Source organism: Tachypleus tridentatus, chromosome 10 (assembly GCF_004210375.1).
Source record: "Tachypleus tridentatus isolate NWPU-2018 chromosome 10, ASM421037v1, whole genome shotgun sequence".
NCBI classification, from domain to species: domain Eukaryota; kingdom Metazoa; phylum Arthropoda; class Merostomata; order Xiphosura; family Limulidae; genus Tachypleus; species Tachypleus tridentatus.
The window spans coordinates 115,374,041-115,393,818 of NC_134834.1; the positions used below are offsets into that span (position 1 = coordinate 115,374,041).

Consider the following 19,778-nt stretch of genomic DNA (forward strand, 5'->3'; position numbering starts at 1 on the left):
TGTAGCTTTGCGCGAAATTTAAACGCCACAGATTCGTGCTAAACCTGAAACAGTTTTTTCGACGTAGCACTTTCGGTAACTCACACTGTATTTCTATCGTTATCAAGATCTTTTCAAAGTTGTATTTTTGTATTCTATTATTGCTTTTCACGTTATAAAGGTGGTAGCTATTTTAAAGATACCAGAATATTCTTCACTCGTTTAGTGTTATATTCTATTTGTTTGTAACAACGGCTTCGAAAATTTTGATGATAACTGTTTTTAAGTTGTCTATCAGCGCAAAGCGGAGTAGTGGTCTACCTGTGCTCTGTCCACCTCGAGGAACTGAGCCACGGATCTCATTGTTTGTTTGTTTTGGAATTTCGCACAAAGCTACTCGAGGGCTATCTGTGCTAGCCGTCCCTAATTTAGCAGTGTAAGACTAGAGGAAAGGCAGCTAGTCATCACAACCCACCGCCAACTCTTGAGCTACTCTTTTACCAACGAATAGTGGGATTGACCGTCACATTATACACCCCCACGGCTGGGAGGGCGAGCATGTTTAGCGCGACGAGGGCGCGAACCCGCGACCCTCGGATTACGAGTCGCACGCCTTACGCGCTTGGCCATGCCAGGCCCCACGGATCTCAGTATTTTAACTCTGAAAACTTACTGCTCACCCGCTGGGGGACTTTTAACTAAAATAATATTGTTATTCCGAGACGTCAGTGATGATGTGGACATCATTTAAAGTGGTTGTCTTTCTTTTTTATAAAAATTAATTGATATAGTACTTGGACTTAACTGATTTGATAATCTAATAGAGCATTAAATCTCTTATTTATCTGAATTGGTTTCATTTATTTTATACTTACATTGACAATTTTCAAAATACGTGAATGAATTAAAATGTCCGTTATTAGACAGAGAGATGGCGTACACTGACGCTGTAAAACAACAACCAGTAAAGAGCTATTAAAATCTACGTATTATAAATGTTTATATAAGTTAGTACAGGTCCCCAACAAAAGAATTTTAGGAATAAAATTCATATAATTGATATTCAATTGATATTCAATTATATCGACAAACATTACTACAAGCAGAGTTTCCAATGAAAGAAAATTGTTCAAATAACATTTAAGTTACATTAGTTACGCTGCGACATCGTATTACACGATGCATAAATTAAATGTAATATATAGGGGATGGACAAAAAATTACCTTCCCTTGAAAACATTGTTAATTTGTTATATGTTTTATTAGATAATACAAAATATATATAAAAATGTATGTTTTTTAGAATGTATTCGACTAGATCTGTTCAAATATGATTTGAACTCGTAAATTTAATAAAATCGTAAATTTAATACAGTGGTACCTCGATTCTCGAACGAATCTCTTCTCAAACAATTCTGTTTTCGAACATATTGTTTGAGAAAAAATGCCTCAGTTGTCGAACATAAACTCCGTTCCCGAACCAAGCTGTTGTGACCCGCACCCCCGAAATAACCCGACTGATGACCCGAACGACCCTTCGACCATTTTCGGCCCACGCCAAGCTTGCCCAAAACATTTTACCCGCTCCTTTCGCTCAGTCCACACCCCCCGCTAAAATCTGCTGTGAATGTTCTCGTTTTTCTTGTTGTTGTTTTCTAAATATTCTGATTAAATAAGCCACCATGGGGTCAAAGAAGGATAATGAAAGCAGCAAACCAAAAAGAAAAGTTGTTAGAGCCACAATAGAGGTGAAAAAAGATCTCATAGCGAAGTATGAGAGTGGTATTCGTGTGTCTGACCTTCCTACACAGTTTGGTATGGTGAAGTCTACAGTCTGCACCATACTGAAAAATAAAGAGGTCATCAAAGGAGCTAATGTTGCAAAAGGAGTGACAGTGCTTACGAAACAAGATCACAAACAGTGGAAGAAGAGATAGAAAAACTGTTGTTGATTTGGGTAAACAAAAAACAGTTAGCTGGTGATAGCATTTCTGAAACCATCATTTGTGAGAAAGCAAAGCAGTTACATGCTGACCTGAAAAACATCCCTGGAACGAGTGCTGATAAAAGTGATGTCTTTAAGGCTAGCAGGGGGTGGTTTGAAAAATTTCGGAAGAGAAGTGGCACACATAGTGTGGTGATACATGAGGAGGTGCCAGTTCTAACAAAGAGTGTCTTCAGATGAGGAGGAGGGAAGGGAGGATGTTCCTAGTTCACTAATCAAGGAAATGTGTGGACAATAGGGAGAGTTACAAAGCCGTAGCAAACCGAAACATAAACCTTTTTAATGACAATGTCACGTCTTACTTCAGAAACATTTTAAAATGCAGACAGAAACAAACCTTATTAGACAAGATTTTAGTGAGAAATAGGTCCAGTGAGTCAAAAGCAATATGTAGCGGTGCAAAGAGACAGAAAAGAGAAAGAACCCCAGAAGGAGAGTCACCTGACGTTTTTATTTAAGGTGACTCCCCTTCCAAACAATAATAACCCTTCTACTCTCCAAGTTCCTCACCACCTTTCACTTTCGCCATCAGCTCTCCTCAGCACAGGTAAAGTGCAGTTAAATTTTCATTTACTGTATTTTTATTGTGTTTATAGTTTTTGTAGTTGACTTTATGCATGTAAGTATTATTATACAGGTATAAATAAGCAGTATTTTTACTTAAAATGCTTCATAATGCGTAATTGTTGGAGGTCTGTAACGGATTAATTTAATTTACATTATTTCTTATGGTAAAAAATTGATTCGGTTTTCGAACAGCCTTCTGGAACAAATTAAGTTTGAGAACCGAGGTACCGCGGTACTAGCTTTCGTAAACAACTGAACTTTTCATGACTTTAGTTACATGTTATCATACAAAGTGTTGTACACCTGCTGTAGTTTATTAGATCTTCTTATTATAATTAGCCTATAAAATGATCAAACGTTATACGTCTGATAAGGTCGAATAACAGAACTATACAAAGGTCCGGCATGGCCAAGTGTCTTAAGGCGTTCGACTCGAATCCCTATCGCAGCAAAAGCAAGGTCTCCCTCAACGTGCCATCGCTGATGAGATTGGGCGTGGTAAAACTGCTGTTACAAATTTCTTAAAAGACCCTAAGGGATTGGGCACGAGAATTTCATGCTCAAACGTGCTCGCCCTTTCAGCCGTGGGGGCGTTATAATGGTACGGTCAATCCCACTATTCTTTGGTAAAAGACTAGCCCAAGAGTTGGCGGTGGGTGGTGATGACTAGCTGCCTTCATCTGGTCCTACACTGCTAAATTAGGAACAGCTAGCGCAGATAGCCCTCGAATAACTTTGCGCGAAATTCAAAACAAACAAACAAACAAGCATTGTACAAATACAAAAGGAAAGGTGGATTTGAATCCAAAAAAATTTCTACCAATAGTCGGAGTAGATAGAGTTTGGAAAAGGTCTGTATTTCAAGTGCCAACAGGTGGGCCTTCAGTTAAGGTATTTGTCAAATATGACTCCAAGATGCTTGACTGTGTTGGAAAGTCAAATGGGAGTATCTTAATTTCAGATGTAAAATAATAACGGGTTATAACATGGTGGAAACTCTTGGTGATTTGGGCCAAAGTGAATGACTTTGATTTTTGCCGCATTAATTATAAAGTGCCAGCAGCGACTCCAAATCCAGAAGACATTGACTGGAGCTCGTAGGAGTTTGTTGATAGAAACCTCTTTCCAATAGATTGCAGCAAAAGCTGAATCACCGGCACATTGAAAGAGTGGACAAAATAGATTAACACATCAGCAACACCATAGCATGTAAAGCACGTGACAGAATGGAGCCCTGAGGGACTTCTACACCCCATGAATATGGATGAGATTGAATGCCCTCAATGAAAACAGCTCTCCGTCGTTCAAGGAAAAAAAGTATATAATTTGGACAAACGCAAATGGAGTTTGTAGACAAGGTTATGATGCTAAATAGAGTTAACAGTTGTTCCAATTAAAAAAACTGCACACGCAAAGATTCAGATGAGTTAAACTGATGTCCAAAAGTTTTAGGAGGTGGTTGAGAGGAGAAAGATGAGGAAGAAAACCATCTTGAGTAATGGAGAGAAAGGTGGTGTCTGTAGAAAATGTAAGCAGTTTGGGAACACTAATTCGTTAGATGGTATAACTAAAAACATGACTCAGCTGTACCATCCAGCACGTACAAGAGGTAAGTAAGGTTTTAAAACGGTAAGACAGTTGGCGTCTTCCAAGAAATAGGATAAACATCTCTGTGAAGAATAAAGTTGTAAAACGTCACCAGGAGATTAAAGTGTTTCACTGCGGAATGCTGAATGTAACATCTGAATAAGATTCATCGTTCCATCGATTGCTTCGATCCAGTTGAACCAAAGATATTTGATTTTCAGTTGAAGTAGTTGTAACACGGTCTACAAGAATAGAATAAGACTTGAGCTTTCGGCCTGTAAATGTGGCAGAAAAGGGGTAACAGATCTAGCGGATGACGAGGTGGGAACAGTTCGTGAGATCTGTAATAAGAAGTTGGAATAGCAAACAAACTGACAGCGACAGTGAAGAGTGTGCCAACCAATATATGAAAAAGTTCAAAGAAAGAGAGATTTATGAGTAAAAGGGGAAGTGCACGTGCTATATGAAAGCGGAGAGCTGACCAATCGACAATACAAAAAATTTACAAAATAATTGCTTATATCAGTATGACCATAAATATGAAGTCTTGAGTTGAAACTTCATGGGAAGATTATCGCTTTCTACCTAATGGAACATGCTGATAGAAATTAGAGAAACAATGTTAACAGAAGGTAAAATAACATCTGCAGTACACTAGGAATCAAGCAAGAACAAGTATCCGCAATACCAGGTGGCCTGACATTCAGTAAGAGCGTTTATGATAATTACTGTCTGCCAGAATTAGGTAAAATATATGATCTAAAAAACAACATACGTAAAACCGACCCCAGAACGAACAGATAATGTAAAAATAAAAGTTATACGTCTGGGTATGAGGTAAATTGTAGCTAAAGTTTCCGGTTAAGGGTTCTGAAGAAGAAAATGAATCCAACAGAGAAAATAGTCATGACTGCGTATAGCAGCTTCACCAAGACTAATAACCAAATAATGATCAGTTATGTAAAGGGTATCCAAAGAAAGTTGCTGTTTGCTAGGGTTTGTGAAAAGTGTTTGTAGCGATATACAATCATAGGTAACTTGATAAAGCACTGTTTCTAGTAGTGAGAAATTAGTGGAAAAGCGTCGCACTGTTTCTAGTAGTGAGAAATTAGTGGAAAAGCGTCTATATTTACAAAAACATAATTCAACACTAATTCTATTCACCTTAGACCATCTGGTTTCTAAAAGTTCCAAAAATAAGAATTCAAATTAAGAACAGAATAGGTGGCCTACATTTGCAGTTTAATCACTGCATTTGCAGCATAACTGATGCTATCCAGGACAAGTAACTCGGATATGAATAGATATTCTGAAGGGTAAGGGTACGTAATATTCTTCAACTGTAACAGATGGAGAGCTAATTAGATCGAGGTACAAACTTGGTCACATGAACCCAATAAATCTACTACAGATGGGCCATTAAGTTTAGGAATAGGTTTGCTGCAACGCTTTTAGTAATAAGTTGGATGGTCAAACTGACAAGTGTAACAAATGGAAGTGATCCAAGGTGTGTGGACCGAGATGCAAGATGTCAGCTTCATCACTATGAGCAGACTGTCTTGTTGGAGGTACCAAGAAGAAGACAATGAGTTGTATAAAAGGAGTTTTCAGGACCCTAGAGGCTTCTAGTCGATGTCGTTTTCAGAAGGTGCAAGTCTCATGGTGCTTTCAGCCAGAATTCTGATCATACGTCTGACCGTGGGTGCCGGTAATCGGGTGTATTTCATTTCACTGATATTTGGGTCCGCTGTTCGAGTAACCCAAGGAAACAAACAAACAAAAAAAGGCTTACGAAGTGAGGATTGTTGTTCCATGGTTGAGAAAACAAAGCTTTGAGAACTGGTATTGTATCCCATGGGTGCAGCCAAGAAGGGCAGAATGGTCGAAATAGCAGTTTTAGATATAATGATTGAAGCTGTGGTAGTGAATATAGTGTCAACAGAGGCCAATGATGAAATCTCAGAAAATGCACAAAGGGACTAGAATACATAAGGAAAAGCAGTCAAAACCTAAAACAGCAGTTTATAAAGCAGTGAAAGCACTAGTCGATAGACAGTTTTGAAATCAAAGCCAGGGAGATAATTGTCCTGAACACGTTGACGACTCAGTGTTCTTCTGGAACTTCACAATAAGTGTAAGCCCACAAGAATCCCAACAACAAAACATATAATGTCCAAAAACATCAAAGAAAATTACTTGAACGAAGTAATGAAACAACTAAAACATTAAAAAATAATCTACCAGGAATGTTATACCTTCACACAGGAGTAATAATATACAGAGCTCGATAACGAACAGTCTCGAAGAACTCGAGTTAATCCAGAGAGTAAGTGGTAGGCTATTTCATTCTAGCCAATCGTCTGGCAAACTAGTACGTTTTCTCTTCCGCCAGGTGATGTGAAAAGATAGAACTGACGAGTGATTATAATGGATGTATTAGAGATGAAACTCAAAATGCCATGAGAATGGACAGGTAGTTTGTTGATTCCTCTGAAAAAGGAAGTGTGTTGAGTGAATAGTAGAATTATGGAAAGGACAGTTAATCCTCAGTGTATATATATAGAGGACAGTTAATCCTCAGTGTATATATATGTAGAGGACAGTTAATCCTCAGTGTATATATATGTAGAGGACAGTTAATCCTCAGTGTATATATATAGAGGACAGTTAATCCTCAGTGTATATATATAGAGGACAGTTAATCCTCAGTGTATATATAGAGGACAGTTAATCCTCAGTGTATATACATAGAGGACAGTTAATCCTCAGTGTATATACATAGAGGACAGTTAATCCTCAGTGTATATACATAGAGGACGGTTAATCCTCAATGTATATACATAGAGGACGGTTAATCCTCAATGTGTATACATAGAGGACAGTTAATCCTCAATGTGGATACATAGAGGACAGTTAATCCTCAGTGTGTATACATAGAGGACAGTTAATCTTCAGTGTGTATACATAGAGGACAGTTAATCCTCAGTGTATATACATAGAGGACAGTTAATCCTCAGTGTATATACATAGAGGACGGTTAATCCTCAATGTATATACATAGAGGACAGTTAATCCTCAATGTGTATACATAGAGGACAGTTAATCCTCAATGTGGATACATAGAGGACAGTTAATCCTCAGTGTGTATACATAGAGGACAGTTAATCTTCAGTGTGTATACATAGAAGACAGTTAATCTTCAGTGTGTATACATAGAGGACAGTTAATCCTCAGTGTGTATACATAGAGAACAGTTAATCCTCAATGTATATACATAGAGGACAGTTAATCCTCAGTGTGTATACATAGAGGACAGTTAATCTTCAGTGTGTATACATAGAGGACAGTTAATCCTCAGTGTCTATACATAGAGCACAGTTAATCCTCAGTGTGTATACATAGAGGACAGTTAATCCTCAGTGTATATATATAGAGGACAGTTATTCCTCAATGTATATATAGTCTACTACGTCCTGCATAGAAGCTTCTCTATAAGCTAAATCATTTGGCGGTGAGAACGTGACATAAAAGTTTAACCAATGTTCTGCAGGCGGTAAAGTTAGAGGAAATATGTTCTAAAAATAAACATTACTGAAAACTGTGGTTAAAACTTATCGCAAAGAGACGCAGTCATAAGTTTTCTCAGTTGGACTAAATAGTTGTGTGCTAACAGCTATACATAAGACATGATGCTCCAGAATCTGTAATGTGAAATAATCCTCAATAAAAATGAGGATGATTGTATTATCTTGTGATAACAAGAAACCTACTTGAAGTAAAAAATGTATTCTCAAGACGGCTGGTATAGGTATTGCACTTTTATTAAAATAAAGTACAGAACAACGTTTCGACCTTCTTAGGTCATCTTCAGGTTAACAAAGAAGATCTAAACGTTGTTCTGTACTTTACTTTAGTTAATATGCTAATACCCATACCAGCTGTCTTGAGAATACAATGTGTTATTTCATTTTATACACGGAAAGGAAACTAACTGTTTGAAACTCTTGAAACGTGAATGAACAGGTGCTAATCATTGGAAAACTCACTTTGAAACTTCGTATAATGGAGCCCCAAGTGGTACAATGGTGTGTCTTCTAGACACCGGGTTTAGATACCTGTGGAGGGCAAAGCACAAATGGCCCATTGTGTAGTTTTGTGCTTAATCCCAAACAAACAAATTCGGCTTCATGTGGTTTTAAGTATATGTCATAATGCATTTCGAGAAGTTTACTCATCACAGTACGATTTTGTTTTGTTTTGGAATTTCGCACAAAGCTACTCGAGGGCTATCTGTGCTAGCCGTCCTAATTTAGTAGTGTAAGACTAGAGGGAAGGCAGCTAGTCGTCACAACCCACCGCCAACTCTTGAGCTACTCTTTTACCAACGACTAGTGGGATTGACCGTCACATTATAACGCCCCCACGACTGAAAGGGCGAGCATGTTTGGCGCGACCGGGATGCGAACCCGCGACCCTCAGACTACGAGTTGAGTTCACAAACAACGCCTTAACACGCTTGGCCATGCCGGGCCACCATCACAGTACTAACTTGATGTAACTATTAAATACTGCCGTATTTATCAATGTATTGTTAATCATTTTATCACTTCTGTTAATTTGCGTGTTTTTGTCTTGATAATATAATTTTATCGAGTTAACGATAACCAACTATCGAAATCTATGATTCTTTAAGATGAGATAACTTTGCGGGAACTACTGCATATTTTAAAATAAGTTGTTGTAATGTTTGTGTTAGCAATAAGTTGTTGTAATGTTTGTGTTAGGCCAAATAACGATTTTATAGGTTACGATAATAGCGACCAGGATGTTCTAACTCCAGTTTTTATAGAAGTTGCACAAGTCCGATTGGGTCTGGTGACACAGTATATCTTTAAACCAAAATACGTTTTAATCTGTTTTAACGGAATAATTTCCATTTAGTCCATTCAAAACTGCTTCAACGAAATTACATTTGCAACTCTAGTTGCTAATAGTGCAAAGAACATGACAGAAATGAAAGTAAATTTATAAACAGACGATTGTGCATTTCTTAAGTGTACCCAGCTATGTTCACTCGATATGTGAACTTCTCCCGTAGTTTTTAACAATACAGTTTTGAATGTTACATGTAATCTCATAAACCACTCAAAATAAAAAAAAGTGGGGCAGATTTACAAAAATCTTTGGAAAGACTTAAAAATAAAGTGGATATTATTTATTTTATTTTTTATTTGGAAAATTAATTAAAGGGTTATTGTTTGTTTTTTTTAATTTCGCGCAAAGCTACACGAGGGCTATCTGCGCTACGCTAACCGTCCCTAATTTAGCAGTGTAAGACTATAGGGAATACAGCTAGTCATCACCACCCACCGCCAAGTCTTGGGCTACTCTTTTACCAACGAATAGTGGGATTAACCGTCACATTATAACGCCCCCACGGCTGAAAGGGCGAGCATGTTTGGTGTGACGATGATTCGAAGCCGCGACCCTCGGATTATGAGTCGCACTCCTTAACCCACATGACCATGCCGGACCTCTCTAAATTAAGAAACTCACTTTTTGATTCACCAGTGTTTAGATTCTTATATCTGAATTGCAAGTGCTGTTAGCTGAGTACCAAAATCAAATATATACAATTAGTGAAGCTGCACATGAGATTTGTTCCCTTATATGTCGAATCCCTGAACTCACAGTTAAATATATAATCTTTTACGTGGATGTAGATACGCATTTTATTTAAGAACTCTGCAGTTTCGTTGAATACGTGTGTTTTTACAACAGCACATGGTGTCCAAACTCACGTGTACAGCTAATGATATTTTGTTTGGGGTTCACTATAAGTCAAACGCCTTAACCCACCTGGCCATGCTGGGCTCAAATCAGAAGAACGTTTAGTAAATGGTTGTTCGAAGCGATGATTTGAGTTTTCACCTTGCACCCCATTATGGAGATCAGAAGGGCTATAATAAATGGTCGTTCCAAATAATAATTTGTATTTTTAACTTGCACTACGTTATGAGGACCAGAAAGGATCTAGCAGTTCAGTTTGCAGATATTACATGAACTTACTACACGAACATTGCTGTTTTTTACGGATCTTTCTCTGTCATTTTTTAATGTTTTAATATTTACATGGAAGTTGTCCATAAAATAATCATATAGAGTAGAAATAATGGTAGTACTGTAACAACGAGACAGAGTCTACCAAAGAAACTTAGAAATGTACAATTTATATAGATAATATGATGCACCCGTTGGGTGTTACTCGGGTCATGAACCCAAGAGTTCGTGGTTTGCATTATATGGATCTGTAGAATATTATAACATTGACAGCGACATCTCTCTTTTTGATCAGACAACAGAACACCAAAAGTCAGCTGTTGGTGAATATCTGGCTACTCTGTATTTTTTTAGTTGAATTAATGTGAGGGACGTCTACCCGCAGACACATTCGTGTAATTTTGCGCGAAATTCAGTTGAATATCCAAATAACAGAGACCGGCATATTCATTATTTCAGCTGTAGGGGGGTTATAATGTGATGGTTAATCCCAACAGTCTTTAGTAAAAAAGTATGCCAAGATTTGGCGGTGTGTGATGATGACTAGCTGCCTTCCCTTAGTCTTATGATGTTGAATTAGGGATGGCTAACGCAGATAGCCCTTGTCTAGCTTTGAGCGGAATTCAAAACAAACAAACAAACAATCCGAATAATAATAAAAACGACCATAGAGTTCAACTTCATATAACACACGTATCGTATGCTCTTACTTCTAGTCTTAAAATAATATAAGTAATAATATTAAATATATATCGTTTAATTATTTCAATGTTTGATTATTGCTTTCCGCGATATGTTTTATGCTGAATTTGAATAGGATAATAGATAACGTGACTCACAAACGTAAGTAATGTTTTGTTTGATAACAAAGGTGAGGGAGGACGTTTCAAAATAACAGTTGATGCAATGCCACCGCTAGTCTGAAATACGAACTATTAAATATTTCCATGCAACAAACATTTGTATGTTTAAAAAGATAAAATATTTTAACAATAACTGAGTTTTAATTATGCTGATATCATAAACATTTAGATGCTTTTTATATTGAAATTTTTAATTTTTTCTTAAGGACCCTAGTGTGAGCCATTCGTATATGTGTATTTTGATATTTGTTATTATGTATATTAAACAGCCACAACTCGTTGCAACAAATTCTGTACAGTTTCACGAAAAGATAAAGTTTTGTTACAACGAGGTGTTGCTTTTTAAGATATATAATAACAATAATCAAAATACAGATACAAAAGGTTCACACAAAGGGACCTTAAGAAAAACCAAAAGCAGTTACAAAACAGCTGATATTTGATGAAAGTACGCCAGATCTGATGACCGTAGTGAAAGGTTTTTGTTTCTTATTAAACAGGAAGCTACATAATGGGCTGTCTTGTCCGTGCCTACCATGAGTATCGAAACCACATTTTCAGAGTTATTAACCCTCAAACTTACACTTACTAAACGGGGCATTTAATGAAAGTATGCCAGATTGTTGATTGTTTGTTTATAGAACAAATCTGTTGTAGAATTATAACATTTGAAGTTCACAATTTCAAATTTTTTGGGTTTCGTGGTTAGAGTTTTATTACTTTGCTTATAATGGTGTGTGTTATAATAATCGAAAATATAAAGTCTAATTTATCAACTTTTTTTTTTAACATCTACAGGGTGCAGCTGCTGTGACAGTTCCTTGCCACGTGAGTTTGTAACAACACTTATAAAGTCCTTACCTAAATCAGCAACATTGATTCTAGCTTCCGACACGGACTGTTGTAAGTAGAAGTGGTTCATCTTAAGACACATGTTTACGACAAAATGTTAGTGGCGTATCTCTACTCGTATTGTTATCTCTAATGATTTCACACTGGAACTAATTCACTTTAAACCGTGATCTTACGAAAAGAAATGTGATAAACCTAAACTGTCTTTGACCTCTTATCATCTTTAATCCAAATAAACAACGCTGATCCCTGCATGGCTAGGAAATTAGGGGCGCTCGACTCGTAATCTGAGGGTCGCGTGTCCGAAACCCAGTCACACCAAACATGTTGGCCCTTTCAGACGTGGAGGCATAATAATTTGACGGTCAGTCCCACTATTCGTTGGTTAAAGATTAGCCTAAAAGTTCCCTTCCCTCCAGTCTTACAATGCTCGAAGTTCAAAACAAACAATAATATTTATTACATTTTTATGATGGATTAGTTTTAAGTAAAACGTGTTTGTGTGTGTTGTTCGTATAGCAAAGTCACACTGAGTTATCTGCTGGGTCCACGTGGGAGAATGAAACCCCAGAACTTAGCGTTGTAAATCCGCAAACGTACCGCTGCGCCAGCGGTGGGGTAGGGGGCAGATTTGAATAACAAAGATCACTTTTGTTTCGACATCAATCAAACAGCCAGTTTAAAGAAAGTATTAAAGGTTCGTGCAGTTTACTAAAGTAACTTAAAAACTCATTGCACAAACGAGAAACATAAAAAAAAACACTTGTTGGGAAGAAGAGATATTATCGAATGTTGGTTTTCAAACTCAAAGTTCTGCAATAAACGATTTGCGCTTTGCCTACCTAAGGGATCGAGCCCTGAATGTTAATGTTGCAAGCCCTCAAGCTTACCAGTGAGCCCACTAGGGTGTGTTTGTTTTTTCTGAATATCTGTGCTAGCCGTCCCTAATTTAGCAGTGTAAGACTAGAGGGAAGGCAGCTAGTCATCACCACCCACTGCCAACTCTTGGGCTACTCTTTTACTAACGAATAATGGGATTGACCATCACATTATAACCCGCCCCCCACGGCTGGGAGGGCGACCATGTTTGGTGCGACCGGGATTCGAACCCGCGACCCTCGGATTACGAGTCGAACGCCTTAACACGCTTGGCCATGCCGGTCGCCGCTAGGGTCTGAAGCCGAAAGGCACTAACATGTAAAACAACATACATTCATCCGTGGAGTGGCATAGTTAAATTTTTAGGTCAACGTCGTTTTATATTTAAAAGACAGAAGTTTTGTGTTTAACAAAAATATATGACATTTTGGGTTTCCTTAAATTACCTGGACGTATGTGCTTTGAAACAGTTTATATTAATGGTGCTTAATTAATGAAATAATACAAGCACAATTGGAAATTAAAATAATATGTTTGTTTCTCTTGTCCTTTTTTGAATGGTGGGCGTGTCATAACTTGTCACTTTTCTTCAAGGTGTGTCAAACACCAGTTCTTTAGTGAGAGAGCTTCACGAGAACTTTACTAGGACCGTGTTACAGCATCTCACCTTCAGCTCGTCTGAAAAACTACGGAATGCAATCAGAGATCTTGAAGAAACCATAAGCTTTCTCTCAGAAGAAACGACGAACATTTATGTGTTTACCCTGTGTCTGAACAATCCAAGGATTTTACAAGAGGTGAGTATGTTTATTTGAGAATCCTATAGAAAATAAAATCCTGATTCGAAAAAAATCTGCTAGAAATAAAATATTAATTTAAGAATCTTACTAGAAATAAGTGTTTCAAGAATTGCAGATGATAGGAACCTTGATTGAGAGTTAAGAACCCTCATTTAATAATTATGTTAATGGTAAGAATCCCAATGTAAATATTTTTTATTTCATACTTCTACGTAATGGAAGTGTATGTCTTAACGCACTCTCTTACACTAGACTAAATGGAAGTGTATGTCTTAACGCATTCTCCTACACTAGACTAAATGGAAGTGTATGTCTTAACGCATTCTCCTACACTAGACTAAATGGAAGTGTATGTCTTAACGCACTCTCTTACACAAGACTAAATGGAAGTGTATGTCTTAACGCATTCTCCTACACTAGACTAAATGGAAGTGTATGTCTTAACGCACTCTCTTACACTAGACTAAATGGAAGTGTATGTCTTAACGCACTCTCTTACACTAGACTAAATGGAAGTGTATGTCTTAACGCATTCTCCTACACTAGACTAAATGGAAGTGTATGTCTTAACGCACTCTCTTACACAAGACTAAATGGAAGTGTATGTCTTAACGCACTCTTACACTAGACTAAATGGAAGTGTATGTCTTAACGCATTCTCCTACACTAGACTAAATGGAAGTGTATGTCTTAACGCATTCTCCTACACTAGACTAAATGGAAGTGTATGTCTTAACGCATTCTCCTACACTAGACTAAATGGAAGTGTATGTCTTAACGCACTCTCTTACACTAGACTAAATGGAAGTGTATGTCTTAACGCACTCTCTTACACTAGACTAAATGGAAGTGTATGTCTTAACGCATTCTCCCACACTAGACTAAATGGAAGTGTATGTCTTAACGCATTCTCCTACACTAGACTAAATGGAAGTGTATGTCTTAACGCACTCTCTTACACTAGACTAAATGGAAGTGTATGTCTTAAGCACTCTCTTACACTAGACTAAATGGAAGTGTATGTCTTAACGCATTCTCCTACACTAGACTAAATGGAAGTGTATGTCTTAACGCATTCTCCTACACTAGACTAAATGGAAGTGTATGTCTTAACGCACTCTCTTACACAAGACTAAATGGAAGTGTATGTCTTAACGCACTCTCTTACACTAGACTAAATGGAAGTGTATGTCTTAACGCATTCTCCTACACTAGACTAAATGGAAGTGTATGTCTTAACGCATTCTCCTACACTAGACTAAATGGAAGTGTATGTCTTAACGCATTCTCCTACACTAGACTAAATGGAAGTGTATGTCTTAACGCACTCTCTTACACAAGACTAAATGGAAGTGTATGTCTTAAACTCTCTTACACTAGACTAAATGGAAGTGTATGTCTTAACGCATTCTCCTACACTAGACTAAATGGAAGTGTATGTCTTAACGCATTCTCCTACACTAGACTAAATGGAAGTGTATGTCTTAACGCACTCTCCTACACTAGACTAAATGGAAGTGTATGTCTTAACGCACTCTCTTACACTAGACTAAATGGAAGTGTATGTCTTAACGCACTCTCTTACACTAGACTAAATGGAAGTGTATGTCTTAACGCACTCTCTTACACTAGACTAAATGGAAGTGTATGTCTTAACGCATTCTCCTACACTAGACTAAATGGAAGTGTATGTCTTAACGCATTCTCCTACACTAGACTAAATGGAAGTGTATGTCTTAACGCTCTCTTACACTAGACTAAATGGAAGTGTATGTCTTAACGCACTCTCTTACACTAGACTAAATGGAAGTGTATGTCTTAACGCACTCTCTTACACTAGACTAAATGGAAGTGTATGTCTTAACGCACTCTTCTATACTAGTGCACACTATTATATTAGAGTTTTAGACTCAGCAGGACCAAACTTGGCATGCCGATCTATGGTAGCCAAGGGGTCTCTTTATCTATATGGCCTATCCCTCCCCACTAAAGGTAACTGAAACATTTCTGGAAGTTCACTCAAACGTAGAGTGTCTAGTAGTAGTTGTTGTTGTTTTTTTAATGAATCCCAATTTGGCATCGAAATTCTGTTTCTAACCTTCATTGGAACCCTGGAAGCGCCATATGTGAAATAATATTTCTATGCCCACTTACAAAATAGCAGAATAAAATTTGTCACACATGCTCAAGTATCAAGGACAAACGTTCTGATGTTTTTGTGTTTGTTTGTTTGTTTTAAGATACGGTTTGTTTGTTTTGAATTTCGCGCAAAGCTACACGAGGGCTATCTGCGCTGATCGTCCCTAATTTAGCAGTGTAAGACTAGAGGGAAGGCAGCTAGTCATCACCACCCACCGCCAACTCTTGGGCTACTCTTTTACCAACAAATAGTGGGATTCACCATCACTTTATAACACCTCTTTCAGATACGGACTCCCCACCCCTTCGGAGTAGATATAAAAATAATTGGAGGAATGGAGGAGTTTCATTGGTACATTGGGGTCTCTGTTGTCATGAGTAGGTAGTGCCACATCGGGTTACATGCTATGTCCACCGAGAGGAATCGAACCTCTGATTTTTAGCGTTGTAAATGCATGGACCTACCGCTGTACCAGGTGAGCACCTAGCATAAGAGAGCGGGTAATTTATAGAAGTTATTCCTCATATTGAACATTGTTTGCGCATATACATGTATACGATATTGATCTATAAGAATGGGAGGACACCTGGAACATTATTTCGTGGATATCTGTTACAGCGGTTGAAATAGTGATAACAAAGATATCACCTCTTTCAATAAAATGAAAGACATTGTTAGCAAAATACAGGTTTGGATCTGTTATGATAAATTACTGTAATTATTATGAGCCAAAAGATAGGTAGCTCATAGTGCTGTTTTGTAATAGCCTAGAAATGCTATAATCAATATATCATATGGTTTAAGTTCCACCCATTCCAACCCCACAAAAACGGAGAAAGTGCTCTTCTATTTCTAAATAGTCATTAGCAATGTGTATGTGTGTGTGTGTTAATCAGTTCTTTTGTCATCTTATAAAATACCATCTAACAATTTAAACCTTTATTCCAATAGGATATCGACACATCCTCGATGGTTTGTTTGTTTATTCATAACAACTTCATAACTCAAAAAAAGTTTTTATTTTCATTCATTTGTGTTTTTTCGAACTTTCACGTAAAAATAAACAAAAATTATCTCTACCCAGCCGTCACTAGTTTGGAACTCGTAGGTTAAAGCTAAGGTAAGTAGTCAATAGCACACACCGCCAACTCTTCAGCTACTCTTGCCGTAACAAAATATAAGGGTTTCACCTCTATTCTTATCGCGCACCCTCAGTCCTAAAATCTGTAACGAGATTTTACAGCAACGGGACATGAACTCGAACCTTCGGATTCTCAATTTCACAATGCTAACCGCTAGGTCACACATTACCTACTTATTTTCCAATGATGATATCAAGTGTAATGGAAAAAGTTTCTATGTATTTATTACACTTGTTAATTTAAGATTGTTAAACGTTATTCCTAAAAACATCCATATTTTCTCAGTACGATACGATAACGTCTGTTTCTTTTTTCACACGATATTATCCAGGTGGATAACACGTACAGAAAGTTTCCTTTTGTGAGATGGGTACTTTTGACCACGGAGAAGCGTCCTTCGCCACTGTCAGATCCTAACTTATTTCAAAACTACACCTTGTCTTCTTGCAGAGTCGCCATCTCTTACCAGGATCTTTCGGATTACAAGGTAAACAAGCAGTTTAGGTTCCATTTGATAGAAATTTCAGCTTCTTAAATGGCATATTTATCATTGTAAATCTACCGTACAGTATTCCAACAACGCTATCTGTTCGAGTCAGGAACATTTCAAAGATTGTACTGTTTCATCAATAAAAATTTTAACTTGAGTACATTACAAAATTTTAGACCCTCGCGAAAATGATCGACTTTCTGTTCATAGGAAAACTTTATTCTAATTGAATCGCGTACTAAACTGTAATAAACTGTCGGTAAAATTTGGGAATATTTTATCTACAGTAATAAGAAATAAAGACATATACATGTATATCTAAGTTTCATTCAATTCCTCGAAACCAGGGATGTCTTGGACACTTTTATCATTTGCGTAAAGTCTGTGTTATGGTTCTTTGTAGTTAGCGCCGGTGTAAGTTTGATAATATGCTCATCTTAACATGTTGATTTAAACTGAAATTGATTGAAGTAAGTGGCACATCATTAAATTAGTCTTAGAATTAGTCGCTGTTCTTGTAAGATAACTGGACAAACAGATCATGATCTTCAATACTCAACCAGCAAGACATTTCTACTGAAATACGTATCTTTATTTTAACAGTACTTCTTTAAATACGGTACTTTTAGAATAATACAAAATAATTATAATTGCAAACACAGACATCTACAAGTCCTTTGTCTTAAGCCTAACATTAGTTAAGCCTTTATTAAGTACGACTTGCATCCAGTAAAATAAACTAATATTGTAACTTGTATTCGTCTTAACTTAATAAATTTTACCGCCTTTGATACTATCAGTATTTAAACTTATTCTACGACCTCACGTTAGACCTTTTTAGAAACTTCGATAAACTTTTAATACGTCGTTGCACAAAATGCCAACTAAGATATATTCACGTCTGTAGAAATGAAGTGTCAGTGCGTGCACATTTTTAGGACGAATACAAAATGAGTATTATTATTGTTGATTGTCTTATAACATAATACGTTCTGCCATACTTCGTCCCTAATAACGAATGAAATGAGACTGGACAGATTCTCTTTGTCATAATCAACCAGCTATGTGTCTGGTTTGTCACATTCCGTCTTAATATACTGATATATAAAGTGGGAACGTAGTGTTCTGGAACTAACAAGTCGATTGGATCTGTATGTCAAGAGTTCTTTCACCTTTTACTCTCAGAATTTGATACGAGAAGTGAGAACTGAGGTCTTACATTTCAGGAGTACTGTCATATCCCGCTGACACATGGATGTACGAAGCGGAAAGTGATATCAGGTAGATCATGGTGTTTATAATTTCTGTTTCGCTTCATTGAAATATCCGATAGGCCATCAAATTCACCGGTACAAACCCAACCCACTCGTAACTTGTACCAATTCTGAAAAACGTTCAGCTTTAAGAGACAAGTGATTACACATCTGACCTAAACTTACGCAGTTCAGTATAATCTCAGTTAGTTTCTTACCAACACAGAGTTTTTTATTGTGTATTTGGAACGTCCTTATATGCATGCGTAACACAAAAAACAACAACAAATGTTCAGGCACTTTTAGAAAGGTGCCCTCTACCGGATAAACACGGAATTAATTTTTAGAAAAAAACAAGGGAAAGTATTTCGTTGGCAAATCAGGACTGTTTCTGTTTTTGGGAATATAATTACTGGGCAGAATGTATCGAGCCTATATTTAACGTCAATACACCCTCTTATTGAGACCTTTTAAAAGTAAGAAGGAAAAATGTAATGTGTTAAAAGATCGTTAATATTTTTCCAATTATCAATCAAGTTTGTTAAACATGAATGTGGAAGCAGGACATTATCAGCATTTTTCTTGTTTATTTTACTAATTTTCACGTGTGCTTTTTATCATCTCGGTTTTAATTGGTAGTTAGATCTATGCTCTATTAAATCTAGGAAGGATCCAGAAACGCAGAAAACTACGTAATTGACGGCCCCAACATTCAGATCAACAATTGTCGCGAACGTACACTGATTGGGAGGTGGGTGGCGAAACGGAAAATGCTTCTACCAGCTATGCCAAACGATTTTTTTCCGTTTGTCGAAACGTCTACACTTTGTTGGTCGGGAATTGCGTGTCGCAACACTTGAGGTAAAGTAAATTGAAATATCACGTTTAGGCTTAGTAGTTGTTTTTTTCCCAATCAAAATATAGCGTAAAGATGTTGAGTTAGGCCCAAATCGCTACTTTTGGGTTTCTTCCAATATTTTTTTTAAAATTCGTTAGTCAAGTATGTAAATATTAAGACACGTAAAACTTAAGTTTAGTTCGCTTCGCAGTTTATGAAATATCAGACTAATAACAGTCAATTCAGATTCAAAAAAGTTACATTATTGAATGCTATTGACAATGAGGCCCGGCATGGCCAGGTGGTTTATGAACTCAACTCGT

The 19,778-nt window shown here is 37.1% G+C and overlaps 1 protein-coding gene across 1 annotated transcript in view; it reads left to right on the forward strand.

Moving 5' to 3' along the window:
* The window catches only part of LOC143228457 (uncharacterized), a 36,761-nt gene extending 17,284 nt beyond the window's left edge, over positions 1-19,477 (forward strand). Inside the window, exons 3-7 of the mRNA XM_076459714.1 lie at positions 2,346-2,531; positions 11,860-11,964; positions 13,387-13,589; positions 17,206-17,361; positions 19,283-19,477. Coding sequence (XP_076315829.1) covers positions 2,346-2,531; positions 11,860-11,964; positions 13,387-13,589; positions 17,206-17,361; positions 19,283-19,477 — 845 coding nt within the window. The remainder of the gene's footprint in view (positions 1-2,345; positions 2,532-11,859; positions 11,965-13,386; positions 13,590-17,205; positions 17,362-19,282) is intronic.
* Positions 19,478-19,778: the final 301 nt, after the last annotated feature.